Raw genomic sequence first — 13,291 nt, 5'->3', positions numbered from 1 at the left:
TGTTTGTATTTGTAGTGTTTTGGTATGAAAGTCTCACTTTTTAAGTTCCAGTTTATTTAAAAGCTTTATTTATAGGGAGTATTATACAGATGAGTCACATGTGTAACACTTTTCAATATCCAGAAATTTTCTCTGTGTATGCACTACTTTCCCCAAGCTCATTCCCATGATGGCTATAAGAGCTGTCGGCTCTTTCAGATCTCAGTTCTCTCCATAAATGTAATTTAGTACTGCAAGTGATGTATTCTGATACTCTTGCCCTATATTCAGTAAATCTCAAAATTGCTTTTAAGGCAGTCCTGTTCACTACTGAAAGGGTCCAGCATTTAAGTATAGGTAGGTTATTTAATGGTGATTCTAAATATAGTCTGTTTTATATTGTACTTATTCCAAAGTACAGCTTTATTTTTAGTAGCATCTGTCACATGGGACTTACAGAGAAGTAGGCTAATAACATTATCAGGTCAACTAAACTCCAAAATTGCTCTTTCTTAAGGAGGGTTGGTGTTATCACAGATCTTGACCACCTCTGTAGAGGTTTCTCATACTATCACTATTATATATGCTCCAATGGATTGGGAACTCAGATCGAGTAGAATTACATTAATGAAATTGCTCCAAACTCACGAATGCTTAAATGATTTATTCAGTTTAAACCCCTTGCTTGAGATATTTTGAAAAATGTTATGCACTATTTCTTGCTGTAGTTAGTACAACACACTTGGGTTCATGACACATTTTAATCTTTATTTTGAACATCAATTCTCTAACAGAAAATCATTTTTAAAAATTCTTCCAGGTTGTTATTTTTTGCTTTTTGTTCTAATGTGGCATAAGGAAATATGCACTGCCTACCATTTAAAGTTATGGTGTATCTGCTACATTGTCAACCAAGTATATTCCATGATTCTGGATCTGGGTATTAGTGACATATTCTCGGTTGCTTAAAGGGTCTCCATGCCACTCGGGATACCTTCATTCCACATTGGGGACTATAGATTCAAATCCTGGTTCCCATTCCAGCTGCAGCTTCCTGCTAACATATACGCTGGGAAGCAATGGAGACAGTTCAGTTATTTGGGTCCCTACCACCCATGGTGGAGATTAAGTTCTGGGCTCCTGGCCTTCTCAGGATCGAGCTGAACCAGTAGATGAGAGCTCCATTTGTCTCTATATGAAAATGAATACCAATCAGTCGTCAGCTTGTATTTAGGCACTCTTCTGTGTTTACAAAGTGCACCATCTGAATTTAAAGATCCTAAAAACTTATTTCTTAAGCATTTTACATGAGGACTCTAAGGTCCACAGAGCTACACAACGACAGAACCAGGATTTGAATCCAGAAATGATGGCTTCATTTTGATGCTCTTTACTGCTGTAGCATATACTAGTACTTCAGAAGTCCATGCAGAGTGGTTACCCGGATCTCGAGTTTTTGCACCTGTGAAGCGCTGCAGTCCCTGAGTCAGAGCTCCCTCTGCCATATTTGTGCTCCAGCAACTGTATGTTGTATGATTTGAGAGACAGAGGAGCTAATAACTACTTTAAAATGCAGTCTGAATTCCCAGCAACTTGAGGCAGCTTCATGTCTCCTTTCATATAGATTGCATCCCTTACAGCTCTGAGTACTTTCTCATTAAAAGAAAACAAGGGAATTCTTTTAAGTCCACTACCAAATTTATAGAACCCATCTGCTAATTTTGACTGTACTATTCCGATTGAAGCTAACTTTACATATAATGTGAAAATAAACATTTATGTTTATAGAGGCATCAAAAGAGTTCTTTCCTTCTAGAAAGAAATTTCCACTGGTAATTTATATGCAGAAATGTTTTGTTACCGACTGCCACATGTTTTAGCCAAGTACTCCCAATCATGGAAACGTGCAAAGTGGAGTTTTCTGTTGTTGGAGCTAATGTTATTTTGAGTATGTGGTTTGCTATGTCATCTTACGTACATACGTCTAAGGACTATAGCACTCCTCATTGAGGATAGTACCAGAATTTCAATAAACCCTGAACTACGTTTCTAATCAGCTGTTACAAATTTACACACATTATTTCTTTCAACTAACAGTAAAAGTAACTTACCATTGAGAGTAAAAGTGGGGAAAAATTTACTTATGGACAAAATCTAACGAGGTGATTTGGTCAGACTGTTTAGTGAAGAAGTGGCTTACTGATAGGGAAAACACATACAGAAACAGGTTCCTATGGATCCTTTACTTTCAGAAAAAAACTTTTCACTTCATCATTTCATCACAATTGCAGAATAATTCTTTCAGTATCAATCACTGTAGAAATTACAAATTCCTCGTGAATATATTGTATGGTGCCAACTTTACCATTACATTTCATTTCTCTGTGTTTCTAATACCCACAGCACGAAAAACAAAGAAAAAAATAAAAGGAATTCAGCAGACCAGCACAGGAGTTTCGCAAGAAACTTCTGAAAATCCTTCTAACAGAACAGTAGTTCCTGCAGCATTACCACAACTCACCCCAACACTGGTGTCACTGCTGGAGGTCATTGAACCTGAAGTGTTGTATGCAGGGTATGACAGCTCGGTTCCAGACTCTACTTGGAGGATCATGACCACACTCAACATGTTAGGTGGGCGGCAAGTGATTGCAGCAGTGAAATGGGCAAAGGCAATACCAGGTAAGATGCACAGAGTGACAGCCACACAGTAAACCTTTATTTCTTGAATAAAAACACTGGCTCATTATAGTCCTCATTTCACAGCTTATTTTGATTGTTTCACTCAGAGCTATGGACTAAGAAGGGGAGCAGCTATCATAAATCCTATACACTGCTCTTGCTTTTCAGAGTATTACTCCCTCAGTGTTCACACAGGATGACATAATGTTAGAACTAGAGGAAGGAAGTTAGGGGAAGAAATGTAAAATGTCGAAGATTTCTGCTTGTTTTCCTACAGATTATTTGTAAAACTGGAAAACAGATCATTGACTGTATCAGCATGTCCTAGTAACTTGAACTCATCACAAATGAGAAGTTAAACACTGATGCAAAAGATTCCCTAAGGGAACTTGTATGTCAACCATGACCTTATAGAGCCAAAGGAATTGATAAGGTATGTTCACACAAGACAGGACAAGAGTGACAACCCTCTTCTAACAAAGGGAGAAAGAGGCATGACTATCAAGGAAAAGTATTCTAAATCCATTGAGTATACACTAGAGTCCCAACTTCAGATTCTTGGCTGTCTGTCTTGCACTACTCAGTTGTGTACTTAAATAGGCAAACAATGACCAAAAAATTGCTAATCTTATTTTCTTATATTGGATGATAAGTGTGCCCCCAACAAAAGTGAACTGATCTAGTTACTCTCTGACAACTCCAGTGGTGTAGTGTACCTTTATTTCTCATGGCAGGATTCAGGAACTTGCACCTGGATGACCAAATGACCCTCCTGCAATACTCATGGATGTTTCTCATGGCATTTGCCCTGGGGTGGAGATCATATAAACAATCCAGTGGAAACATGCTATGTTTTGCTCCTGATCTGGTTATTAATGAGTAAGTAGTATGTGAGTCATTTTCACTGTATTCATTCATAAGGTATTTTTAACCAGTTGCTGTTTTCCTATAGACAGCTACTGTAATAAATCAGAATTGAATTCCACCCAGTATCTAGATATTGGCAAAATTTGAAATGGAGTTGTTTATCTGTGCTTGGGGCAGATCGTCAGTGCCAGTATTACTGCCCTTGAACATGCTCAAGGATTTTTTTCAAATAGTGGGCATTTCTGGAACCAGTGAATTCAATCACACTACTACTGAAAGGGGAAAGGAGGACGATTACAGATGAGTATCTCGGCTGAAGCAGTGGGAGGTGTGCAACCCAAGACGAGAGGGATGGATGTCTTTGTAACGCAAGGCTTAGTCGTGTCTGTGGCTTTGAAAGTACACGGGGACAATCTGTTGTTGTGTTGCTGTTGTATAATTTAGAAGGCTGATCAAGCCTTACAGTTTCATAAATTACCTCTTATCCTTTAGGCCTAGGCCTCTACCAGTGAACTAGTTGAAGTCTGCATTGCTACTTAGCTCACTACACTTGGTTCCTCACTGCTTGTCTGCCTCCTGTGGCTCCCCATCATGTTAACTAAATGATTCGTACCTCAGCACAGGCTCCATCCTCTAAACAGATCTCTTCATTGTCATCTCACTGACCAATCAGTGCATACACTGCATGGTTTCAGGCCTTCCAGAACCTGGCCTCACTTTTGCTTCCATTTTTCTCCTTTACACACTCTTTGGCCCTAACTCTGCTCATGGTGTTCATAATGAATTCTCTTCCCTTAGCTCCTGTCGTTTTCTACCTGATACTAGAGCTTTCTGTACCCATAGCTTATCTCCTTCATTAGGATAGAAAAGTCACACCACCCCCCACAAACAGATGAGATTTGTATTTGAGGGAAAAGATGGGTATTTCCTTAAGACAGGGCCCCAGAAAAATTAATAGAATCTTAAGCTACTTTTAGAGTGCAGTCTGACCATTATACTAGAGTAGTCATGAAAATCTGAAATGTGTCCATACTGGCAAGGAGTTTGACAATGCTTGGAGCCAAGAGACTTGAGATCAGTGAAGATAGCTTACTCCATGAACATAAAGCAAACATATTTGGTGTTGAATGGGTCAGGTAGAAAAATAGGTAGAAGTACAGAAAAGCATCAATTTGAGCTGAATGTTAAATAGGAGAGCCTGAGAGGAAGTTGATGATGCAGGCCCCAGATATTTCAAGAGCAGCATAATAAGTATGCAGGGGGAATCCTCTGTCCAAGACTCCTCTTCCTTACACCACTACTATTCCAAGGCCCCCATTCTGGCAGGAGACAGGAGAACCCACCTGAAGCTGAGATCTTAGGTTTCTGCTGCTGGGCTAGTGTTGCATAAAAATCTTGGCTGCAGTGTTACGTTACACTTGATGGTGTTTCTCTACTGGTTTTTCCAGCAGTGCATTCATTCAGTAATATGTCAGAACTTAAAGACTGTCACTAGAGGTGATGCAGTGATCTGTTCTACATTTCATTCCCAATGTGGGCCGCCGGTGAGCCATGAGGAACCAGCTGTGTAGGAGGTCAGGGCATTCCAGGAACAACTGTAAAGAGTTCAAACAAGCTGGTCCTTGCGGAGAATTGAGGGAAGGGTCCTGAGGCTGTCCTTTGAGTTCACAGAGGGAAACAGGCGCAATAAGGAGTTAAATAGAAGCAAATAATGTTCATCACACTCTTCATCTGTGCCCAGGAGGAGAGGGTACTTCACAAAGTTCTGCACTGCAGATCTTTTAGGTACTAAACAAGTATTTGCATAATATGCATTGGCCAGTAACTTTCTGAAGGCCCTCAGTAGATGACTAGAGCACAGAGTACAAACAAGACTCCTGGCCTTCAGTTGGTTACATGTTAGTGAGAGACACACAGATAACCACTACATCTGTCGCTTCTTGGAGGAGGTATCATTGGAGTTGTGAGACCTTAAGGAGAAAGACTAGCCTTCGCAGTGGGAAGCAACTTGATGAGGCAGGTGAAATGGATACTCTGTATTCAGTTGCTTTTTATGTCAGCACGGCTGGGTCTTCAACTAGGAGATAGTACCTTGGCCAGACCACACCTGCATGCAGCCATACAATCAAGTGTCAGTGAGGAAGTCACCTTGACTCTATTGGCCAAACCCATCATATCACAGCATAACAAGATGAGATCGTTCCAATTTTAAATTAACTGGGAAATGTATGCAGCTTCTGTGGAAACTCAAGACATCATTACTTCAGCATCCAACCATGCTTTTTGCAAAATCTCCTGTTCGCAGTGTTAATAGTCACTTTCTAAGGGGCAATTCAAAGTCATTTGATTGAAATTTCAACTCATTTATTCAACTGAAGTAATCTAATTTAGATTTAAGCAAGCACACCATAATCTGATCATGCCAAATACATTCCTTACATAATTCCTGGGAATTATAACAATTTATTTCCTTAGTGTGTAACTTCATTTCCTTTAATGAAGAAGAGTGGGGTTTTTTTTGACGACATCATACACTGTCACAGGGTTGTCTTTACTCATTTTTAGCTCTTCTGAAGAGGTCATTCTCATCTCCTGCTCTATGTCCTTAAGCTGCTGAGCATCTGCTGGGCAGGCCTGTGGTCCACTGTATTTCCATAATGCTCTCCATCTAACACAGGCCGGTTTTGGGTGTCAGTTTATAGGGCCTACCCTGTGGCAAAGCGAGTAAAACCACCATGTGCCAGGCCAGCACAAGATGGCCCAAGTACTTGGAATCCCACACCTATGTGGGAGACCCAGATGCAGCTCCTGGCTTTGGCCTGATGGGGCTTGGCCATTGCAGCCATTTGGGAAGTGAACCAGCAGATGGAAGATTTCTCTTCTCTCCCTAGGATTTTCAAAATAAATTTAAAAACTCAAAATACAAATGCCGGTTCTGACGTCACCTTCTGTGTAACTAACTGTCAAGCAGTCTCATGGCTGCTCTTTAAAAAAGAGTTTTTACGCTATGTGCTATACTACACTGGAAATCTGGTGCAATTTCAATTATATGAGAGGTATAACCACGTATAAGAAACTAAAGAAGGAAAGATTACTCCCGGAAAAGTGCATAATTACTATGAAGGCATTGGGAGGTGCCTCTGGTAAGAGTACATACATTTTATATTTAAAACACCACGGGAGCTCCTCCACGATTACTTGGGCAACATAAAATGCATTTATCACAAAGTCCAAGATCATTCTGCCAGATATGTCCCACACACTTTGTTGAGTACTTTAAAAGCCATGAACTGGTCACAGATTTCAAAACTCAGGAAGCCTCAGTGATCTATTTTTAGTGCCTTTACTCTGTACAGTGAAAAGAATATTCATTACAGGTCAGAAACAGATTGGGCCTATCAGAACAATAGAGGACAGTTCTAGTTCCGGCCCTCCATATAATCATCCACAGTTCCACGTGGTTTTATTCAGGATGCAGTGCTGTGGAAAAAATACCCTTTGACTTTGTTTGAATTCAAATGTTAAGCCTTGATTTAAATGGAAACTCAAAATAAATGCTGTAGGAATAAATACATGGCAGGTTTGAGGAACACACTACGAAACTTTGGATGTACAGGGAATTAGCATTAATAGTAATAGTTACATTTTTCTTTAAACAAAATATAAGAAATGTATGTTTTGGGGAACTACACCTATTTCTTTCTAAATCCAACACTGATATTTGTCTTTGACAGGCAGAGAATGACTCTACCCTACATGTATGACCAATGTAAACATATGCTGTTTGTTTCCTCTGAGTTAAAACGGCTTCAGGTGTCTTACGAAGAATATCTCTGTATGAAAACCTTACTGCTTCTCTCTACAGGTTGGTAGAACATTTCAATTATAAAACTCACCTGTAAATAAGACTGAACTATGAAGCTCAAGAAACAACCATTCATTTACTTCGTAATAGTAATTATACCCACTCCACTACTATGTCCTGCTGAGTATGTGATTTTCATAAACGTCTGATTATAGAAAAGAACAGTGACATCAAGATTAATAAGACAGCTAAGGATAATACAAAACCAAGAGGTACATGAGCTGCCCAAAAGTCTCTCTTGATTCAAATTTGTGTAGACCTCTCTTCGGCTCTTTTGATCCTTGATACCATCACTGTAAGACATGAAGAAAGCAAGCTCACTACAATAACTTGTTTATCTATTGCACTATTTGTATTTCTATAATAAATACCACCATATACATGAAGGTAATGTCCATTATTGTTGAATGACTGGTTCATGGAGTAGGGAGCCTAGACTGTTGGACAGATTTTAGATAAGGCTATAGGTACATAAACTTTTAGTTAGCAAAGGCATTAATAAAAGTTAAATTTATTAAACTTCTGATGTTGTGAAGCATTAAGCCCCTACTATAATGTAAATTTAAAATGTGATCTCAAAAACGAAAGCAACCAAGTGGGAAAGGTCTGGACATATCTGATAAAGACTACTATCCAACATATACAAAGAACTATTAAAACTCAAGAAGAAGAAAACATTAAAAAATGGGCCAAAAGACCTCAACAGAAATGTCAAAGAATATATATATACACAGATGGTAAATTAGTAAGTGATGAGACGGACCATGTATGAAAATGAAAACATTTTCCGCAACCTGTCAGGATGGCCAAAGTCCAGAACCCTGACAACCCCAAGTGCTGACAAGGATATGGAGCAACAGAAATCTTCATTCACTGTTGGTGGAAATAGTCAAGTTCAAAGAGGTTTCTTATGAAGCTGAACATAATCTAACCCTATCATCTAGCACTTGTATCTGTTGCTGTTACCCAGAGAAGTAGAAAAGTTACATCCACATGAAATATCAAAACATCCATGTGGATATTTAACAGTTTATTCCTGACTGCCAAAACTTAAGAGGCAACTAAAATGTCCATCAGTAAATGAACGGTTGATCAAAAATATGGTATATCCAAATGGTGGAATAATATTGAGCACTAAATCAAATAAGGTATCCAGTGATGAAAAAAACGGAGGAGCCCTAACTTTTTTTGGGGAGGGGGGGCCAGGCAGAGTTAGAGAGACAGAGAAAGGTCTTATTTTTCCGTTGGTTCACCCCACAAATGGCTGCTATGGCCGGCACATTGCGCCGATAGAAAGCCAGGAGCCAGGTGCAGGGCCCAAGCACGTGGGCCATCCTCCACTGCCCTCCTGGGCCACAGCAGAGAGCTGGACTGGAAGAGGAGCAACCGGCACAGAATCCGGCACCCCAACCGGGACTAGAACCCGGGGTGCTGGCGCTGCAGACAGAGGATTAGCCTAGTGAGCCGCGGTGCCGGCCAGCCTTAACTCTGAAAAGCAAGATAATGAGTGAGCAGATAAGTGGGTGCCAGGACAGGGGGAGGAATGAACAGGATGAGCACAGAGGATTTTAAGGGACTGTGAACACTCCATCTGCTGCAGTATGTGAGAAATCTCAGTACCTTCTTCCCAGTTTTGCTAGGAACATCTGATAAGTTATAGTTATAAAAAAGAAAGGTTCATTTTTGGAGAGGATACCTCTATGATACCTGCGTTTATTAAAAAATTTAAGATTTCAAAGGCAGAGAGAGAGAATGAACTATTTTCCCTCTGCTGGTTCACCTCCTCAAAGAGCCACTATAGCTAGGGCTGGGCCACCAAAGCCAGAGTTTTATCCACGTCTCCCACGTGGGTACAGGGGCCCAGATACTTGGGCCATTTTATGCTGCTTTCCCAGGCTGATTGGAAGTGGAACAGACAGTACTCAAACCAGTGTGCCCATATGGGATGCCATCTGCAGCTGGTGACTTCACCCACTACGCCATACCGCCAGTCCCAAGCGATAAAGCCTTTTTCTTGGCAGAGGCCCAAAGCAGCATGGGGCATCACAAGAGTAGAGACAGCCACCACTGTTCAGTCATGGGTTTTCCACCTTGACAATTGTATCTTGATAACCTCTGAAAAGAGGCCACCTCTAAATACTGTAGTTGGACCAATACCTCCTCCATGGTTTTGCAAGGGAAAGAGCACACAGCACTGTTGGCCATGCTGGTACAAATTACAGATCAGGTTAATGTTTATAAATAACATAGGGAATCGGTGGCTAAATAACTTTTTCAAAGACTAATTTTAAGTCCATTTTGCAGTGCTTTAAAAAAAGTCTTTATTGCATCAGCAACTGTGGTTTCATAGTTGGAGCTATGGATGTTGCACACGGCTAGTTTCCAAGGCACACATTAGTCTATTCTACTTTTGCTCTACAAAATGTTATTTTAATGAACTGAATATTAACAGTATCTCAAAAAGAATTTTCCATAGCCTACTTAAATATCTAAAGGTAAAAGGTACAAACTTGTTTAATCTTACTGTAGCAGTGCACCTATTAACTGCTTGCTCAAATAACAACAAGCTTTCTTTAACAAAGTGGATGCTTAAATTTTATCCAAACCAGACTCAATCAACGATATGTATTTTTTTTTTACTATGCATCACAACAAAACGCAAATTAATCCACTATAGGTTTGGTTTTTTTTTTAGTAGAAAGGACTTTTTCAAAAATGTAGACCTCTCTGTGGAATATGAGAATAGGAACCCCAACCTCAGACTGAAACTACTGGACTAGGAAACCACAGAACCAGATGAAGACAGGAATGAGAAGGGGGAAGGTATATTCTCAAGCTGGCTTTCTTGAGGGCCTCTGCAGGGCCTGGTAAATTTAGTGTATTCAGTAAGTTTAAAGGCAAAAGTTGTAAGTGAAATTAAACAAGCAAGGCATGGATCTAAAAGCACATTAAGCACCTGTGAAGAAGAAATACTTGAACTGTGTCTGAGAAAATCATCAACAATGCACTTTTTAAAACCTGTTTGGAGGGCTATGTCTGAATAAACCCGGGATCCTTAGAAAGTTTGTGGAAAAATGGAAGTGAAGGGTAAGTTTCTCTTGGTGCAACACTGAATAAATCCTGTGTGGGTTTCAATATTTCTTTGTTCCATAATAAACTTAGCCTTCAGAAATTCCATTTTTCAATGAACTCCCAGAGCTGAACTTAAGATACAAAAATTTGGATGGGTATTTTTACATCTAAATCTGAGTTCCACACCTTTCTTACAAAGTGTTCCCACAGGTTTGTGATGACTTGGTGTTCTTTCTTTCTTAACTGTCTGGTTAAAATTGCCAGTGCAAGCATCTTCTCTGAAGAGTAAGCTTTGTTGGTTTGCCTATTTCAAGAAATAACTGAATTTATTGGCATGAGGTTATTTATATGCTTCCTTAATACTTTTCTTAGGACTCTTCTAGCTGTAGCGTCATCCCCTTCAATCCTGACAATGGTGCTTTAGATACAGTTTTCTTGCATTTTGCAGCTGTATTGATGTTTTCATAGCAACAGCTTTATATTGATTCCTTGGACTAAAGTACATGCATGCTATTAATGGTTTTTCCTTTTTATTCTTACCATTTTTCTATTTGATGTTTAGTTTGCTATTTCTTAGTTAAGGTGGAAGCTTAGAAAATTGACAGTATTGAACTTTCAAAGCTATAGGTTTCCTTCTCAGCACTCATCTGACCCATTTTTTTTTTAATAGAAACTGAACATATTTATGGGATACCACCTGATGTCTGGAGAAGTGCATACATTGTAGCATGTTCAAATCCTAGTAAACGTATCTGTCTCTTGATTTGTCATGCCTTTATGGAAACCTTAAAAAAATCCTCTGGTCCAGCTATTTTTAATGTCTACTACATTATTCTCATCTGTATTCACCCTACACTAGAACTGCTTTGCCATCTCTAATTAACGCAGTGCCTTCCATCAACTTTTTCCCATTCCCTACCACCCACTTTGGCATTCAGAATGTCTTGTTTCATATATTGCTTAAAAGCATATTGTTTAATTTGAAACACTTGATTTTTCCAAATATATTGGCTACTGATTCCCAACTTAATTACTTTCGATAGAGAGCATTTCATCCTCTTGCATTTATTCCAGCTTGTTTTATGTCCTAGTCGTTGAGATGTTCTGGTAACTGTCCCGTATACACTTTTTTTTATATGGTGTTTAGTTTTGCTCTTACGGATTATGGGAGGAAAAGGTACTCACAGCTGCAACTAATTGTGTATTTTGAAACTTATCAGATGTAAACACATTTTAAAATGTTGTCATCTTGATAAGGAGAGTAACAACCAAGGATCTCTAGTATTGCCAGGTATCCCCCTTGAGAGTAAAACTTCTCACTTCTACCCTAGAGTAATTTCTGTTCAAGGGCTCAGTGAGCCTTGCCTCTGGTCTCTACCAAATGCTCTGCGCCCTCCCAGCAATCTCTCTGTTCTGGCCTCACAACGATTCCCATTTCAGGGTGAGCTCGGGAAGACAGTTTCCTTACTTCTCCCTAGTCATTTTTTTCTCAGAATCTGTTAGGTGGTATCACAGGACTTCACCTTAAGCACACACACAAAAGTCGTTTTCAGCCAGTGACTCATGATTTCTGCACAGCCAGGAACTACATATTTCTAGAGCCCCTTCTTTGTGGGTCCCCACTAATAATAGCTGCTCTGACATCAGCAAACTTTATTCTTTCTTCCCCCAGCCCAGCAAGATTGCCTGACTCTGAGTTCCCATACCTTGTAACACAGCAGCATAACAATTCCTTTTCATGCCCTCTACCTGATTAGTTTGGCTTTTCCCAGGAGTTGTCATCAGGTACAGCGTGTTATTACTTCACTTTGATTACTTTTAGAATTAGGACTAACCAGCAGGAAAAATCCTAAGGAATTATTTTAACATTTTCCAAAAGATTGTACTAATTGGTAACATTAACCCATTTTTAATATTACTATACTCTTACAACTCCTGCTTGAGTGGTCTTCATTTTTACATTAATACTGACAGAAATGCCAATACTTATGGAATCTAATACATATTCACTGATCCAATTCTAATTACAATCCAGTGAGAAAGAACAGGAAACAGAGGCTCATGGAAGTTATACTCATATCCACCCAGCAAGTAATAAACTTCTTTTGCTCCTAAATCCACTTTTTCCTCTGTATTGACATCTTACTTATTTGAAAGGCAGCATGATAGCTGCTTACAACACTTCAAAGTATTAGATGGCAGGCACTTGCTTCCTAGTAAGGCATATCTAGAAGCGGCACACACAAAATTAACTTTCTAGACAACATTTAAAAAATTCTATAGCATGCTGACTTCCAAGTTCTAATTAACTGGTGATTTCACAGATACTCGGAGAGTTGACTGATGGGACAGCTACTATCATTGAAGCTTTCTATTTCAATTCAAAACTTAAAAAAAAAAAAAATTACGGCTGCTACTTCGCTTGGTCATCACCAGCTCTGTTGTATAGATTAGAAGCCAACTGGTTTACCCAAGGCTCAGTTCTCTCATGCTCTATTACCCTAACTTCTTTTGGTTATAATTTCAAGAAATGCAGTGTTAAAACTTTTCATATACTTGAGTACAGCATTCACATGACTTAACAAGAAGCTTTCTCAATTGACTATCTTATTTTTTTTTAGTTCCTAAAGAAGGTTTGAAGAGCCAAGAGCTATTTGATGAAATCCGAATGACGTACATCAAAGAGCTAGGAAAAGCCATTGTCAAGAGGGAAGGAAACTCCAGTCAGAACTGGCAGCGCTTTTATCAACTGACAAAACTTTTGGACTCTATGCATGAAGTAGGTGTCAGACAAATATAAGAATAATTATATTCTAGCAGCTTTCC

General features: G+C 39.3%; 1 protein-coding gene and 1 long non-coding RNA gene across 19 annotated transcripts in view; one reads left to right on the top strand and one right to left on the bottom strand.

The window, feature by feature from the left end:
- Nucleotides 1-13,291, bottom strand: part of LOC138850174 (uncharacterized) — an 88,164-nt gene that overhangs the window by 43,960 nt on the left and 30,913 nt on the right. The window lies entirely within an intron of this gene.
- Nucleotides 1-13,291, top strand: part of NR3C1 (nuclear receptor subfamily 3 group C member 1) — a 133,607-nt gene that overhangs the window by 116,052 nt on the left and 4,264 nt on the right. For all 17 annotated transcript variants that reach the window (XM_070074975.1, XM_070074969.1, XM_070074973.1 and 14 more), the window contains 4 exon segments: nt 2,383-2,661; nt 3,396-3,540; nt 7,263-7,393; nt 13,087-13,244. In XM_070074975.1, the coding sequence (XP_069931076.1) occupies nt 2,383-2,661; nt 3,396-3,540; nt 7,263-7,393; nt 13,087-13,244 (713 nt within the window).

Source organism: Oryctolagus cuniculus, chromosome 6 (genome assembly GCF_964237555.1).
Source record: "Oryctolagus cuniculus chromosome 6, mOryCun1.1, whole genome shotgun sequence".
Taxonomy (NCBI): Eukaryota; Metazoa; Chordata; class Mammalia; order Lagomorpha; family Leporidae; genus Oryctolagus; species Oryctolagus cuniculus.
Note: the sequence above shows the minus strand (reverse complement) of the source record. Positions and strands in the feature narration are given on the sequence as shown.